The following is a 15,070-nucleotide window of genomic DNA, read 5'->3' on the forward strand; positions in this document are numbered from 1 at the left end:
AGCAAACCCCCAGGTAGGCAAAAATTAATCACATTCCACAGTGAATTTTCAAAACTGAAAATGTTTTTAAACATACAAAGACACATTCTAGTGGAAACAAGACTTTAAAATGTGAAAATTAAGCATTTACTATTTGAAGCTGTAATCATGAGGTTTTGAAGTCAGAGTGAGAACTATCTTCTAACTCAGAGTTGCTTATCAAAATGCAACTGATCAGTGGCTACAATATGTTAACATTAGCTTTTAATTTTCTGAGCAGAGATTATGTCACTAGAAGCTATTTTTAGTGGATATTAGGCTGTTTCTGCACTGAAATCAGTGTGTTTGGGATGTTTTTGTATACAGGTATACTTTTCTTGAACAGAAAATACAATTCTGAAGTACAGTTCTGATTATTTTTTATTGCTAGGGTTTAAGGGAGCTTATTTTTTAAATGACTTTAACCCAGCATTCTGAATTACACTAAAAAGATTGTTTAAACATAGTACCTGCAAAGCATCTGAGGGATAAGTCTCGCCCCTGTCAATTTTAAAATAGCATTGTGTTCTTAAAATATGTATCATTCTGTTAATTATAGGCAGGTTGGATTTGTCTTTATTGTACTATAAATTTTCTTATAAACAGGATAAAATGTAGACCTTTTAAAATATTCTCATCTCAAAGACTTTGAAGAGCTCTGAAAATGAGATGCGTCTAAAATCGATGTTGCATCATAGTTTGGTGGAAGCATTTTTTTTTTTTACTTGGTGGTATATAAAGCTAATGGTGCATGTTATGACCATTGATGTTTTAGGTTTGATAAAAAGTGGTGGTTAACTTTTTGAAGGTGTTTGTGAAACTTACACTCACATAATTCTTTGATAAGAATGGTATACCTTTGTGATGAAAAAATACGTAAGTGGTGAGAATATACCATATTACTTGGAATTATAGACCTTTACCAAGTTTTTTTAGTGTCTCCTTAGATCCTTTTTCTTTTTGTTCTCACTGCTATCAGTTAGATGCTTCACATTAAACTTGTTCCCTCTCTGAATCTCCTATTGAAAGATACTAGAACAATAAGAGAAAAATGGAGATCAAGAGAATGAGAAAAGGCATGGGGTGCAGGATGGGGTAGGAGTAGTGGGTAGGATCTCTAGGGCCAAGAGAAAAAAAAATGGGGAAAGGGAGGGCACTTCAGGGAAGTGGTAATAACATTTTCCGTTTATCCAGCTTTGCTTGTCCAGAAATCTTTACCTGCTTAAGTTTCTGACTGTAATATATTAGCTTGTGAGCTGCCCAGTAGTTAGCTCAAATCACTCCTAACGTATTCAGTCCATTCAGCTGATATAAACCCTTCTTGCTGAGGCCTTTGCTTATTCTGCAGAAGGTGCCCTGTTACCTCCTCCAGCATTCTGAGTAAATCATCTCCTGGTATCTTCTCTTACGTGGACCAAATAGAGTCTGTGTTCCTTCTTAATGTGCAGTCTCAAATGAATAATTAAAGGGAAGAACCACTTCTTATAGAATGAATTTTTCTGCAAGGTATTCTTACAGATAATGTACACAATCGAATTTGTTGGTTGGTTTTTATAGGAGGAATGGGCATATCAAACAAATACTTAACTTTAGAAAACATCCCTGCCTTTCTGTTTCTTTCAGAATTTAGGTAGAGATTGATGCAGTCTTTACCGTTTAGCATATTTGATTTTTTATTTTGAAAAGCAGTAATTTGTTTATTTATAATATAAATTCATATTGCATGTTCCTGCTTTAGCTTTCCATTCTGTAAACGAAGAACATACACTCTGGAGCAGTTTGTCCATGTTCTTCAGTAATGGCATGTTTTATTCTGCATTTAAAAAACAGTCACAAAGTAAATCTGGCTTACATACTCTATTTTAAGCAAACTGCTTTTAAAAATTAAAATTTAGCATTAGAATATAATTTAAATTTTCAGTATAAAACATGGATTGAGAGAACCTTAACATTTTTTCAAAAGGAACATTTGCATTATAAAGAGATTTACCCTTGAAGATTTTAAGCACACCATAGAGTTTTTTGTTTGTTTGTTTTTAAATACCCTGCAGATCCTTTTGGAAGCCACTCTAGTTAATGCCTGGAGTAGGCTTGCCATTGTCATGGAAAAAGATTATGAAGAATTGCTGCATCCAGTTCTGAAGTCCTCAGATTTCCAAAAGTCTCTTTCAGAATCTATACAAAAGTTTTGATATTCCTTTGCATTTTCTTGAGTTAAGCAACTTTTTAAAAGTCCCACATTCGGGGTGATTTCTTGAACTTACCCAATTTTATTATTTTATAATTTTTAAAATTATAATAGTATTTTATTTTCATGTCTTTTTAGCCACATTACACTGTAAAATTCTTTGAACTATCTTGGTCACACTAAAGGAAAAGAAATTCATGGTACAGATAACTAGCTTATTGATAAAGTTATAGAGCAAAATCTGCCCAATTTGGGTGATTCTGTACTGTTTTTGCTTACTGTAATGCTTCAATAAAATAGAAATGAAAACGTGAGACAATGGAAGTAAAGGTAAACATTATTCAGTCATTTATGAATAGTATTTCAAATACACGTGCTGAGTTTTATGTATTTCTGGCGAAAAGATATGCCAAGTAAGGTGGAATCACAACTTTTTATCAGTTAGCATTCACGTAATTCTTTTTTCAATTTGATGGATAATTTTATTGTCCTGAATTCATTTTCTCTTTCTTCAGAGGATGTACTGAGTAAAGATGCTGGGGAATGTGCAATATGCCTTGAAGAATTGCAGCAGGGAGATACTATAGCACGACTGCCTTGTCTATGCATATATCATAAAGGGTAAGTTCACCAAGTTGGTATTAGAGTAAAAGATTATTCTCACAGTTTCAGACATTGTAATTAGGGCTGAAAAGGAATCTTCATTGAAACCACCCCATCCCTGTCTCACACACACTTCTTAAAACTTAATGATCTTTTTTCTCTATTTGAACTAAGACTTGAACCCACATCTGTTTGTATCCAAAAGGCTATTTTTAAAGCATTTGCTATGACCCAGCTGTTGTCCATAGCTTCTTAAATAAATTATCTCATGTAAGCCTTGTAACCATTGCATTTTACAATTGAGAAAATAAGCTAAGGGACAGTATGGAATTGCCCCAAGGTTACAAGGCTAGTAAATGGCAGAGTTGAGATTCCAGTAGATTTGGAATCTGCTTGACTCCAAAACCTGTCTGCTTTCTCATACAGTCTTCTTGCTTTTAGAGTGATACAGGAAAAATTTGGGGTTAAAAAAAAAAGTTTAAGGTAACCACAAAAAGAAAACTATAACTTTCAACCTGATGAAAATACGGTACTTAAGATGAGGTGGAGGAAAACTTAGAGAAAACAGAGGAAATAAAACAAAATATGGATACAAAAATATATCCAAATATATCAGTTATAATAAATACACATAGAACAAACCCACTGGTTGAAAAACAGATTGAAAGGTTGGGATAGGTAGTTGATAAACAACACATTTGAACATAAGGATACATAACATTTGAAAGTAAAAGGATAGAAAACTATATCCAGGCAAATATTAACTAAAAGAAACTACAAAGCTAAACTAGTATTAGACAAAGCAAACTTTACAGCAAAAAGCATTATTAGGGATAGAATTCCTATAGAATGACAAAAAGTATATAACATTCTATTTTTTTTTTTTTTTTGAGACGGAGTCTCGCTCTGTTGCCCAGGCTGGAGGGCAGTGACGTGATCTCAGCTCACTGCAAGCTCCGCCTCCTGGGTTCACGCCATTCTCCTGCCTCAGCCTCCCGAGTAGCTGGGACTACAGGCGCCTGCCACCATGCCCGGCTAATTTTTTATATTTTTAGTAGAAACGGGGTTTCACCGTGTTAGCCAGGATGGTCTTGATCTCCTGACCTCGTGATCTGCCCGCCTTGGCCTCCCAAAGTGCTGGGAATAACATTCTATTTTTATGTATCTAATAACATCTCAAAATATTTATAAAACCCTCAGACGAAACTGACAAATTTATCATTATAATGGAACATTTCAGTACGCCTTTCATTGAGTCAAGCCACATACACAAAAAATGAATCAAGACCTAGAAAAATAGAGCAATGCAGTTAAGTTTGATCTAACTGATGTGTATATGTGTTTGTATCTGTGCCCATCAATTGATTAGAGAATACATATTTTTCAACCACACATGAAGTATTATAGAAATTGATCATGTCCTAGACCATAAAGCAAATCGCAGCAAAGTACAAAGAATTGGTACCATATAGGATGCTGCACACTGACTACTACTATTAGATGTCACTAATAAAAAGATAAATAATCCTCATACATACTTTTGAGTAACTTGTGGATCAAAGAAAAAATCATCATGGAATGCAGGAAATACTCAGAACTGAATAACAGTGATGTTTTTGGCAAGTACCTAGAGTGATCCTCACAAGGTTCATGTTACAGTAGAAAGAAAGGCTGAAAACCCAATAAGCCAGGTTTGTTACTTAAGAAATCAGAAAAGTAACAGCAGAATAAACACAAAGAAAATAGAAAAAAATAGTGAAGATCAGAGAAGAAAATAAATTTTAAAATGACACACTAGAGACCCACAAACCACCAGTTGGTTCAGAACAGGATTGTTCTGAAAAAATGAGGAATGTGAATTCAGACACAGAAGAAATTAAAAATAATGAGGAAAAACAGGCCTATAGAGACAATGCAACAATGAGTTCTACCAGATATCCAAAGAACACCATGCTAACAACCTTAGATTCTTCCAAGAAGTAGAAAAAGATGGAAGGTTCTCCCATTTATTTTATGAGAAAAGTATAAACTTGATACAAACTCAGATAAGGACAGTACAGGAAAGAAAATTAGAAAACAGTCTCATGAACATAGATATAACAGTCCAAAAACATATCAACAAACCCAACTCAACAATAAGTATCTAACAATATATATCTAAAATAATGCCTCATGACCAAGTTGCATTTATGCTAGGGAATGCAAAGAAACTGTAAGATAGAAAATGTATAGATGTAATTTACTACATTAACAAAGGAAAGAAACATTAACTCAATAAATGTGAGAAAGCTTTCAGTAAAATTCTATCCTTGCATATTAATGATTTAAAAATAAAAGCTAACAATAAATATTGGATAAATTATTAAAATTCATGAGAGTTCAGCAGGGTTGCCAGATATGAGATCAACCTATGGAAATAAGTTGCATTCATATTGCAACAAGAAAAAAGGAAATATCTCTTAAACTATAACATTAATGTCAACAGAGACTAAAAGGACTATAAGGCATATAAGGATTAAATTTTATAAAAGATATGTAAGACTTTCCTTTAGATAAAATTTGAAAACTTTATTGAAAGATATAGGTAATCTGAAATTAATCTGGACATCTACCATATTGTGGATAGAAAGACTCAGTGTCATAATGATGTCATTTTACCTCAGATTGATCTATATAGTTAATACTACCTTAGTCAAATCTCAACTAGTTAGTTCATGTAACTTGACAAGTTGCTGCCAAAACTGCATGGGAACCAACGAGTGAAGGGCCAAGAACAGTTAAGACACTCATGAAGAAGAACACCATGTTGGTGGGACTTGTCCTGTACAGATTTATTATAAGACCATATTAATTAAGACAGTATGGAAATGGTACAGGTGAGCCAGTGGAACAGAATGGAGTCCATAAACACTTGTGCCTATCTGGAGAGACAGCATAGCATGGGAGTTAAGAGCATGGACTTTGAAGTCAAGACACTCAGCATTTGAATCCCAGCTCCTCCACTGATTCTCTGTGTGATCTTGGTCAAGTTAAGTTTTTTTCTCTCTCGATTCATAAGATGAAGACAGTAGAAACAACTTCATAAAGTATAAGGGTATAAACGAGTGCTGGCACATACATAATAGATGCTATATAAATGTTGAATAAATGAAAAAGATTGATTTGCCAGAGACGAAATTACAGTATAGGAGAGAAAGAATGAACTATTCAATAAATGGTGCTGGGATCAATTGGTTATTGATATAGAAAAACAGTTGAGTCCTTACCTTGCGTTTGAAATAAAAGTCAATTCCAGGTTGACTAAATATCTGCCTCTGAGAACCAAAATCTAAAGTGGTGAGGAAAGAAAATCGTGGAAATGTTTTTGACTTCTTGGTAGGGAATTATTTTTTGTCTGGGATACACTTCTCCCCAAGAAATAATTTCAAGATTGATAAATTTGGCTATATTAAAATTTAAAACTTATTTGTATCATGACCCAGCAAAAAAGTAAAAAACTAGACTTTATACTAGGGTTGTTTTTCAACACACATAATAAAAGAGGTTTGGTATTGGAAATAGCGTTCTCCCTCTATGACTTTCTGTAATGCAGTGAACTCATTGCATTTGGTAAATGGGAGAGTGAAGACAGTATAATAACAGGATCTTACTGGTTCTGCATAATATTTTCCAGCACATTAATGTTCTGCTTCATCAGATAACAGCAGATGAAAGCATATATGCTAACAACGAGCTATGTAAGAATACAGTATACCCATCTCCCCATGTTCTTACTCTTAGTTTAATTAGACCATGGGCTTTGCTGTGGAGTCCTAATATTTCACAGTTCTCACAATTTGTGCATTAGCTTTTTTCTTCATAACTCAGCAGTCTCAATCCTACCTTAATCCTCTTTCTGTAAGGCTAACTTCACCATTTTAAAAAAACGTATTTACAGTCGTGTTCTATTTATTAGGAATGAGCATGTCTTTTGTTCTGGTGATAAAACTGTGTTATTTGAGTAGTCTGCCTTTAACCTGACTTTTCCCACAAGCCCTGTTACTTTAGCTTACAGTTTTGTGGAAAGCAGTGTTTATCAAAAGCCTGTATATTATAACTGAAATACCTGGATAATAGTTTCCTAGAAAACTATCAGTTAATTCAGAAAAAAGGACCCTCAATTGGCCAATAAATAGTATAAATAGGCATATTTGGTAGATAACCCTGTAATAGCTGTGTGGAGTACATATTCTACAACTCAGTAATTCCACCTCTACATATATGCCCTAGAGAAACTCTTGATCTTTTGCTCTAAGACAGTGCTACTATTCAAAGTACAAGTCCAGAAGGCAATAAAGAGTTTCTGCCAGTTAAATCAACACTATGCTTCTTTCATTGAGAAAGCCTTGCTGTGATTTTTTAAAGTCATTTGAAACAGTGTGATTAGTGAGGAAATTAACTTGTATTTGGGCGCAAACTCCTTATCTCAAAGAATGTTCATAGCATCATTGAAAATGTCCATCAGTGAAAGAATGTATATGTAAATTGTGTATATTTATATAATGGAATGTTGTACACAATGAAAATGTAAAAACAGGCCAGGCGCAGTGGCTCGCACCTATAATCCCAACACTTTGGGAGGCTGAGGTGGGTGGATCACCTGAGTTCAAGACCAGCCTGACCAACATGGTGAAACCTTGTCTCTACTGAAAAAAAAAAAAAAAATTAGCTGGGTTTGTGGCAGGTGGCACCTGTAATCCCAGCTACCCAGGAGGCTGAGGCAGGAGAATTGCTTGAACCCGGGAGGCGGCAGAGTTTGCAGTGAATCGAGATGTTGCCACTGCACTTCAGCCTGGGCGACAGAGCAAGACTCTGTCTCAAAAAACAAAAAGCGAAAATGTAAAAACAAGAGACTAACAATTGCAAATCTCAAATTGAGCAAAAAAAGCAAGTTACAAAAAGCATAATGCTGTTTTATGGTAGCATTTATATAAAATTTTAAACATGGAAGCAGTACTATATGTTGTTTTAGAATATACACATATATAGTTATATAGAGTAAGAAGATGCCTAGAAATGAAAAATACCAAATTGAGAATAGTGCTTTCCTGCTGGGTCTGAGAGAAGGGAATATAATCATGTAGCTTAGAATGAATATATGAATATAGCTTAGAATGGAACATACGTAGATTGACAGACGTTTATGTGAAGAGGACCTGGAATTTTAAATGATTACTTTCTCATGATGAGCCAGAATTACCTGGTTGTAAAATAAGGAGTACTCATGTTAGCTCGCAAATAGATACTATTCAGATATATTATGAATTAACACATCTGGAGTATTTTATTTGATGCTCAGAATTTTGTTTTAAGAGGTTTTCTGGTAGACACAGTGGAACTTCCAGGGCCAAGTGGTAGAGAGCAGGCTGAAAACAATGTCTTAAGCCAAACTGGCTATATATTTCGAGAACAAAAGTCTTAATGGCAGCTGAAATTCAGATATTTGAAAGAACCTGTTGATGTGGTACTCTACCTTTTTTCTTTTTAATTTAATCTATCACTTTTACCTACCAAACCAACCTATCTGGACATGAGGATGATAAATGTTAATTTTGCCCTTCAGTATATTAACCAAGTCTTGTAGCTTTGCGGCATATGCAAATTTGAAATATGTCACCAATGAAAATGTTGAACAGGTTAAATCCTGCTTGGATAACTTGCTAGCTGTTAGGCAAGTAATAGCTGGTTAGCAGACCTTGATTTTTTCACCTATCATGGTACTGTGAAATAGAACTTTCTACCATAATGGAAATGTTCTATATCTATGCTGTCCCCTAGAGTAGTCGTGAGCCATGTTGCTGTTGAGTGCTTGAAATGTGGCTAGTGTGACTGAGGAACTGGATTTTTTTATTTTATTTCAATAAATCTTAAATAACCAGTGTGTGGCTCTTGTCTACTCTGTTGGACAGTGCAGATCCACAATGACGATGATCATATGCACCGTAATATTTAGCTTCTAATAAAATAAGATCATAAAATACTTCATAAATACAAATGATTAATGTATATTTATTTGTGTATGTATATGTATTACATGGTGGGATAGGATTTAAATATTCAATAATCACATATAAATATAGCTTTAAAAATGATGAAATATTGGCAAGGATTAAAATTTAAAAGCCGTTTTTTATTACATTTATAGGTGACATGAACAGGTTGATAATGTGCATAAATGAATAACTGTTTTGAAAAGAATTATGCAAATTTGTCATTCAGTTTTGAATATTGATAAAGTGGTAGTTCAGATTATCTTTTGGAAGTAGTTCTGTTTGAACTTTAAAGTACTTTATAGCATAATTTTGCAAAGGTTTTTTTCTTAATCGCTTAGAATCAAAATATAATAAACATTCTTATCTGTTGCTTATGTATGCCAAATATAATTTTAAATGCTGATTTTTTTCTGTAAAAAATATATTAAAGTCAAGAAGTATTTTTACTGTGGCTGTCATTATATAAATAATTAGTATAAGTATCTCAATTTTTCTGGTTTTGTTCCCTTTCTAGCTGCATAGATGAATGGTTTGAAGTAAATAGATCTTGCCCTGAGCACCCTTCAGATTAAGCGTCAGCCTCCTGTTTTATAGGTAATTTTTTTTGTAATTACTTTTTAAAGCGTTTGCCCAAATTATACATTCTAAACTATAATTTTTATTTATTCATTTACTCATTGAGGTGCATGAGTGTGTATGTGTATGTTTCAGACACTTAGGCTACTGCATAGAAAACTTACATTAAAAATATTGTATAATTCTAATTCTTGGCTGGGTACGCTGGCTCGCGCCTGTAATCCCAGCACTTTGGGAGGCCTCAGGCAGGTGGATCACTTGAGGCCAAAAATTCAAGACCAGCCTGGCCAACGTGGTGAAACTCTGTCTCTACTAAAAATACAAAAATTAGCCGGGCTTGGTGGTGCACACCTGTAATCTGAGCTACTCAGGAGGCTGAGGTACAAGAATCACTTGAGGCTGGGCATGGTGTCTCACACCTGTAATCCCAGCACTTTGGGAGGCCAAGGCGGGCGGATCACGAGGTCAGGAGATTGAGACCATCCTGGCTAACACGGTGAAACCCCGTCTCTACTAAAAATACAAAAAAAATTAGCCAGGCCTGGTGGCGGGTGCCTGTAGTCCCAGCTACTTGGGAGGCTGAGGCAGGAGAATGGTGTGAACCCAGGAGGTTGAGTTGGCGGTGAGCTGAGATCGTGCCACTGCACTCTAGCCTGGGCGACAGAGCGAGTCTCCGTCTCAAAAAAACAAAAAACAAAACAAAAAAAGAATCACTTGAACCCAGGAAGTGGAGGTTGCAGTGAGCCGAGATCATGCCACTGCACTCCAGCCTGGGTGACAGAGCGAGACTGTCTCAAAAACAACCAAACCAAAAAATAATAATTCTAATCATTTAGTATTATTATGTGCCAGGTGTCGTTGTAAGCATTTTACATCTATTAGTAACTTGTCTAATTGTTACAATAACCGTTTTGAGCTCAGTACCATTACTGTTCCTATTACGCAGATGAAGAAATTAAGTATAGAGAGGTTAAGAAACTTGACTTTTCAAGTTCAGATAACTAGTTTGTTGGTGGGGATGAAATTTGAACCCAGGCATTCTGGTTCTAAAGACTGTTCTCAGCAATTTTGCTCTTTTTAGGTAGGAACATTTTCTTCAAACAGTCGCATCATAAATTTATTCATTCAATTTAATCATCCACTTTTATATCTTTAGCATGTAATACAGTGCCTGTCTATATAGTAGGCAAAAAATAAAGTTGCATTTTACAACTGAAAAAAAAACTAGTTTTGTTCTACTGATTTAAGTTTTTCATGGTTCTGCATTATCTGAAAATGTTTAGTGAATTGAATGCTGACCTCAATTGGGTATTTTCATAGGGCTTTTTTTTTCACATTTCACAAGTGCATTAAATTGACGTCATTTAGCTTTGAAAAAATAAAGGTTAACTTAATTGCTATCTTCAAATATATGAAAAGCTTTTATGAAAAGACTTGCAGAGATGATATAAAGCATTGGATTGTTATATCAAGGCAGAGCATTTTAGCTAATCCTAGAATTGTTTCAGGAGTTAGAGTCTCTTTGTTCAGGGACTCAAGACAGTAACAGCAGGCTTTTCTGGGAGGCTGAGACTGATGGCAAGGAACTAGACCAGATGACGTCCAGAGGTCTAGTCCTGTGTGGTACCCCCATTTCCTTTTATTTCAATAACTTCTCTTAAATTTGAGAATAAAAGTGTTGAGGTAATAAACACACTCAAGGAATTCTGTTGCTGTATTGGTGGAAGATGATTTAAGAGTAGCAGATTAGAATATTGACAGAGAAGATTTGAGATAATAGCAGCAATAGCACCTGAAATGAGAACTGCAGTTGAGTGTCATAAGACTACGCATGTGCATGTGAAATGTGGAAGCCTTGGTAAACTGCAGAGTACTAAAAGACTGCCAGTTTTAACCTTTCCTGTGAACTTACTTAGATCATGACTTGACATATTTAAAATATGAATTGAGGCTGAACACTAATTGCTTGAGATAAGGAGTTTGAGGCTGCAGTGAGCTATGAACACACCAGTGCACTCCTGCCTGGGTGACTTAGCAAGTCCCTGTCTAAACAAATAAATAAATAAAAGGTGAATGGAAGTAAGAATGCTAGGTAAGAGAAGTATAGTGGTGGAGTGGTATTTTGAATATATGTGCACATATGTTTTTATTTCACCATAGAAAAGGTTTGGAATGCCTTCATTGTCACCTTATGTTTGAGACAAAACAAAACTGTGGCTAAAATTATAGAAGCATTTTAAGGGAAGTACTGAAACTGATGGTAACAAAATGAAATTTTTGTCTTAGTATTTTACATGCCTAATACATCTAAATCCTTCATCTATAGATAAAATTTGTCTTTTTAGTCTTTCTTAGTGCATTTTGGGCTGCTATAACAAAATACCTTAGATGAGTAATTTATACATGACAGAAATTTAGCGCTCACAGTTCTGGAAGCTGGGAAGTCTAAGATCAAGGTTCCAGCCAGTAGATCTGGTGTCTGATGAGGGCTCATTGCTCATTTATGGCACCTTCTGTGTGTCCTCACATGGTGGGACAACAGACTCCCTCAAGCTTCTATAAGGATACTAACTGCATTCATGTGGTCAGAGCCCTCATCACCTAATCATGTCCCAAAGGCCCCACCTCTTAATACTATAGCACTGCAGATTAGGTTTTAACATAGCAATTTTGGGAGTACACAAACATTTAGACCATAGAGCTGATAAGCTTTTTTTTTTTTTTTTTTGGTGAGGTGGATTTATATTGTATAAATTTTTTTTCTTTCATCAGCTAAATTTTTCCTTTAGTGTCACAGTGAGCTTATGGGATATGTGGAGCATACATCTCATCTCATAGCTGAAATGCATATGTCTGTTGGTCTTCAACAACATTTCCATTTTCTTATGTTACATATGAGTGTTATATTTGCTTATTTGTTTGTTTTTGAATATAGAACCTGAATTTGAAACTAGCCTACTACATGGGCAGGGTGAACTCTGTTAAACAGGTGTCTACAGAAATCTGAACCAATGGAGTCTGCTTCTGTGGGTCTTGAAGAGTCATTTTTAAGAGTTTATAGACATGGAATATCTTGACTCTTGTACATTTTTGCTTCTGTCCTGACTGTTCTTATGTATCAAGTGATAAATTCTTGTATACCTTTTAATAGTTCTAGATTAAAGGTATATGGGTTTGAGGAGGATTCAGTGTTGTTAAAACATTTTGTAAGGCACTGTGTAGCCATAAAGCTCAACGTTTCTGATATCCTTTAGCATAAGAATTTAATAATCAACCCAAAATAGAGAGACATGAATATTTGTGGTCTTGATTAGTTAGAAAATTGCTGTACTTATTTTGGGGTTTTTAGTTATTTGGGAGAAATATTTTAAATCTCCGTGTGTGTGCATTCTTTACTTGCGTGTAGTCCTTATTGTGAAAGGGGAATGACTTCGTTATGTATTTTTTGTGACTAAACTTTAATTGATCCTTCTGTTTCTTAATCTGTTCTTCTCCAGATCACTGATTTTATGAGTTTTCAGAATAGTAAGTAAGGGTATGAAGACTTACAGTAACTAAAGCAGTGTTCATGGGGAAATCTATTTTTACACAGGTTTTCTTGTCTTGACAAGATGCTTGAAAAACCAAGAGGATATGAAGATCTGTCTCTGGAGAAACAAAGACGCAGGCATACTCAGCCAGAAATCTGAGTTTTGTGAGACTTGGTAATACAGAGATGGACAATCGTACTGGGGTAAAAAAACCCTGCTGAAGAGAGGACAGTGACCACAGAACTCAGTGTACCAAACATGCATACAAAGGACACACAGGGATTTTGAAAATGCTGCACATCCCTTAATAGTCATCTACATAGGTAATACTGATAAACATTTTGTATTCAGACGCCAAAGTTAACTGATTTAAAAGTTGATTTACTTTTTATTAAGTTCTCCAGAGCTGCACAACTAGTTATGTTTTGATTTGTTTTGTTTTTTAATTTGGGGTCTCTTTGTTTTCCCCAACATAATGTTTCTGCATTCATCTGTTCTTAAATTGAAAAACATATAATTTACTTCTTATAAATTAAAGTCTTAAATGTGAAACCAAGAAATGTAATCAAGCAGTAAAAACATTATCTGAATGTAGACCATGATCTCAAGTTCTTCCATTTTTTCCCCCACGAGTGGAAAATAGACTTCTACATAGGAAAGCTAAAATATGTTAATATTTTTAAATTAAAGGTTTAATATCAGAATGCAGTCCAAAGAGCAAAATCACATTACATAATTACATTTTAATTAAATATAGAATATTCTACTGAATTGCAATTTATTAAATATTCTTCAGCTAAAATAACTGTTTTAACGGGTATCTTTTGTTTGTTCTTTTCACTTAATTATTTTATTGTGCTTTGCATCTCCAGGCAGTTCTCTCACATTTGGGTAAAATGTTTAGCAGGCTGTACACTTAAGAAAAGGGTAAAATAAAATTTTCTGGAGTGGAACTTGGAATTTGAGGGAGATTTTATATACCTTTAAAAACTGTAATTTAATTGGGATGCCAGGTTTATAGCAATTTGCATCTTTAATTTTCCAGATAATCTGGAGGTTAGCATTTGATAAATGATTTTTTAAAGTAGATATGAAGATTTTGTTAATTTATAATTTATTCATGTGTTATTACTGTAATTGAAAATGTTATAGACACTTTTAAATTCAGTTTGTGTAGAAAGAAATGTGTTAAACAAAATTATGTTAATAAATATTCCCACATAATACATCTGAATGGTTAAAAATACTGGAAGAGTTGTGAGGGCTACAATAGTGAATGTCCTTTTTTTTAAATATCAAAAATATCGATAAGTAGGTTTTGTGTTTTCAACATAGGGAAAATGTTATCAGTGAATAGGTGGTGTACTTTACTTGGTATAATTGAAAGTTGCACAGTAAGTACTGTTTCGTTATTTTAATCTTTCTTTCCTCATAATGTATTTAAGAATTTACTGTTTTATTTAACGCTGCTACTCTTAATCTTCTCTAAATTTTTTCCCCTACTTTCTTGCTTCTGTTTCACATTTTTTAAAAGGGCGAGTACAGGAGCAACTGCTGCTACCCAGAAAAATGTGTGTATTATAAATAATTAAAGAGTTTTTAATTGCTTTCTGTATGATTCCAGCTCAGATAACATTTTCCCTGAAGTTATGCTGTGAAATGCCTTTTGTTATGCTGCAATTGCTAAAGGAATCCAAAACCTCCATTGTGACAGCTGAAGGCACAGTTTAATAGGTGCTTTTTTACTAATTATGGAAAATATTCGTCCCTTAAGGAAACGATTCTTTTTCTGTTTTTTTTTCTGTTACCATGAAGTCTTAATTTGATTTCATTTTATTTCACATTTTCGATTTTGTAAGCTTTCATACCCTCCTGCCCAACCCCCTCAAGTAAAACCTCTTAGAATGTGAATAATTGGTTCATTTTCTATTGCTGGTATACTCTTGTGATGAGAATTATTTTGTTGTCTTCCATTCTTAAAGGAAGAGATTTATTACAGCTGTGGGGATTAACTGTATTTTCCTGGAAGTTGATTTTCTGATAGGTTAATGCAAAAGTCATTGCAAAAACTGCCATTACTTTTGCACCAATTTAATAGTTCACTTGTTTACTTTTTAACCTAT

At 34.3% G+C, this 15,070-nt stretch overlaps 1 protein-coding gene across 1 annotated transcript in view; it reads left to right on the plus strand.

The window, feature by feature from the left end:
• ZNRF2 (zinc and ring finger 2) overlaps positions 1-14,173 on the plus strand; it is an 83,102-nt gene extending 68,929 nt beyond the window's left edge. The window contains exons 3-5 of the mRNA XM_031013169.3: positions 2,722-2,827; positions 9,356-9,435; positions 13,010-14,173. Of these exons, the coding sequence (XP_030869029.1) occupies positions 2,722-2,827; positions 9,356-9,413 (164 nt within the window). The 3' untranslated portion in view covers positions 9,414-9,435; positions 13,010-14,173. The remainder of the gene's footprint in view (positions 1-2,721; positions 2,828-9,355; positions 9,436-13,009) is intronic.
• The last annotated feature ends 897 nt before the right edge of the window (positions 14,174-15,070 follow it).

Source organism: Gorilla gorilla, chromosome 6, assembly GCF_029281585.2.
Source record: "Gorilla gorilla gorilla isolate KB3781 chromosome 6, NHGRI_mGorGor1-v2.1_pri, whole genome shotgun sequence".
Taxonomy (NCBI): Eukaryota; Metazoa; Chordata; class Mammalia; order Primates; family Hominidae; genus Gorilla; species Gorilla gorilla.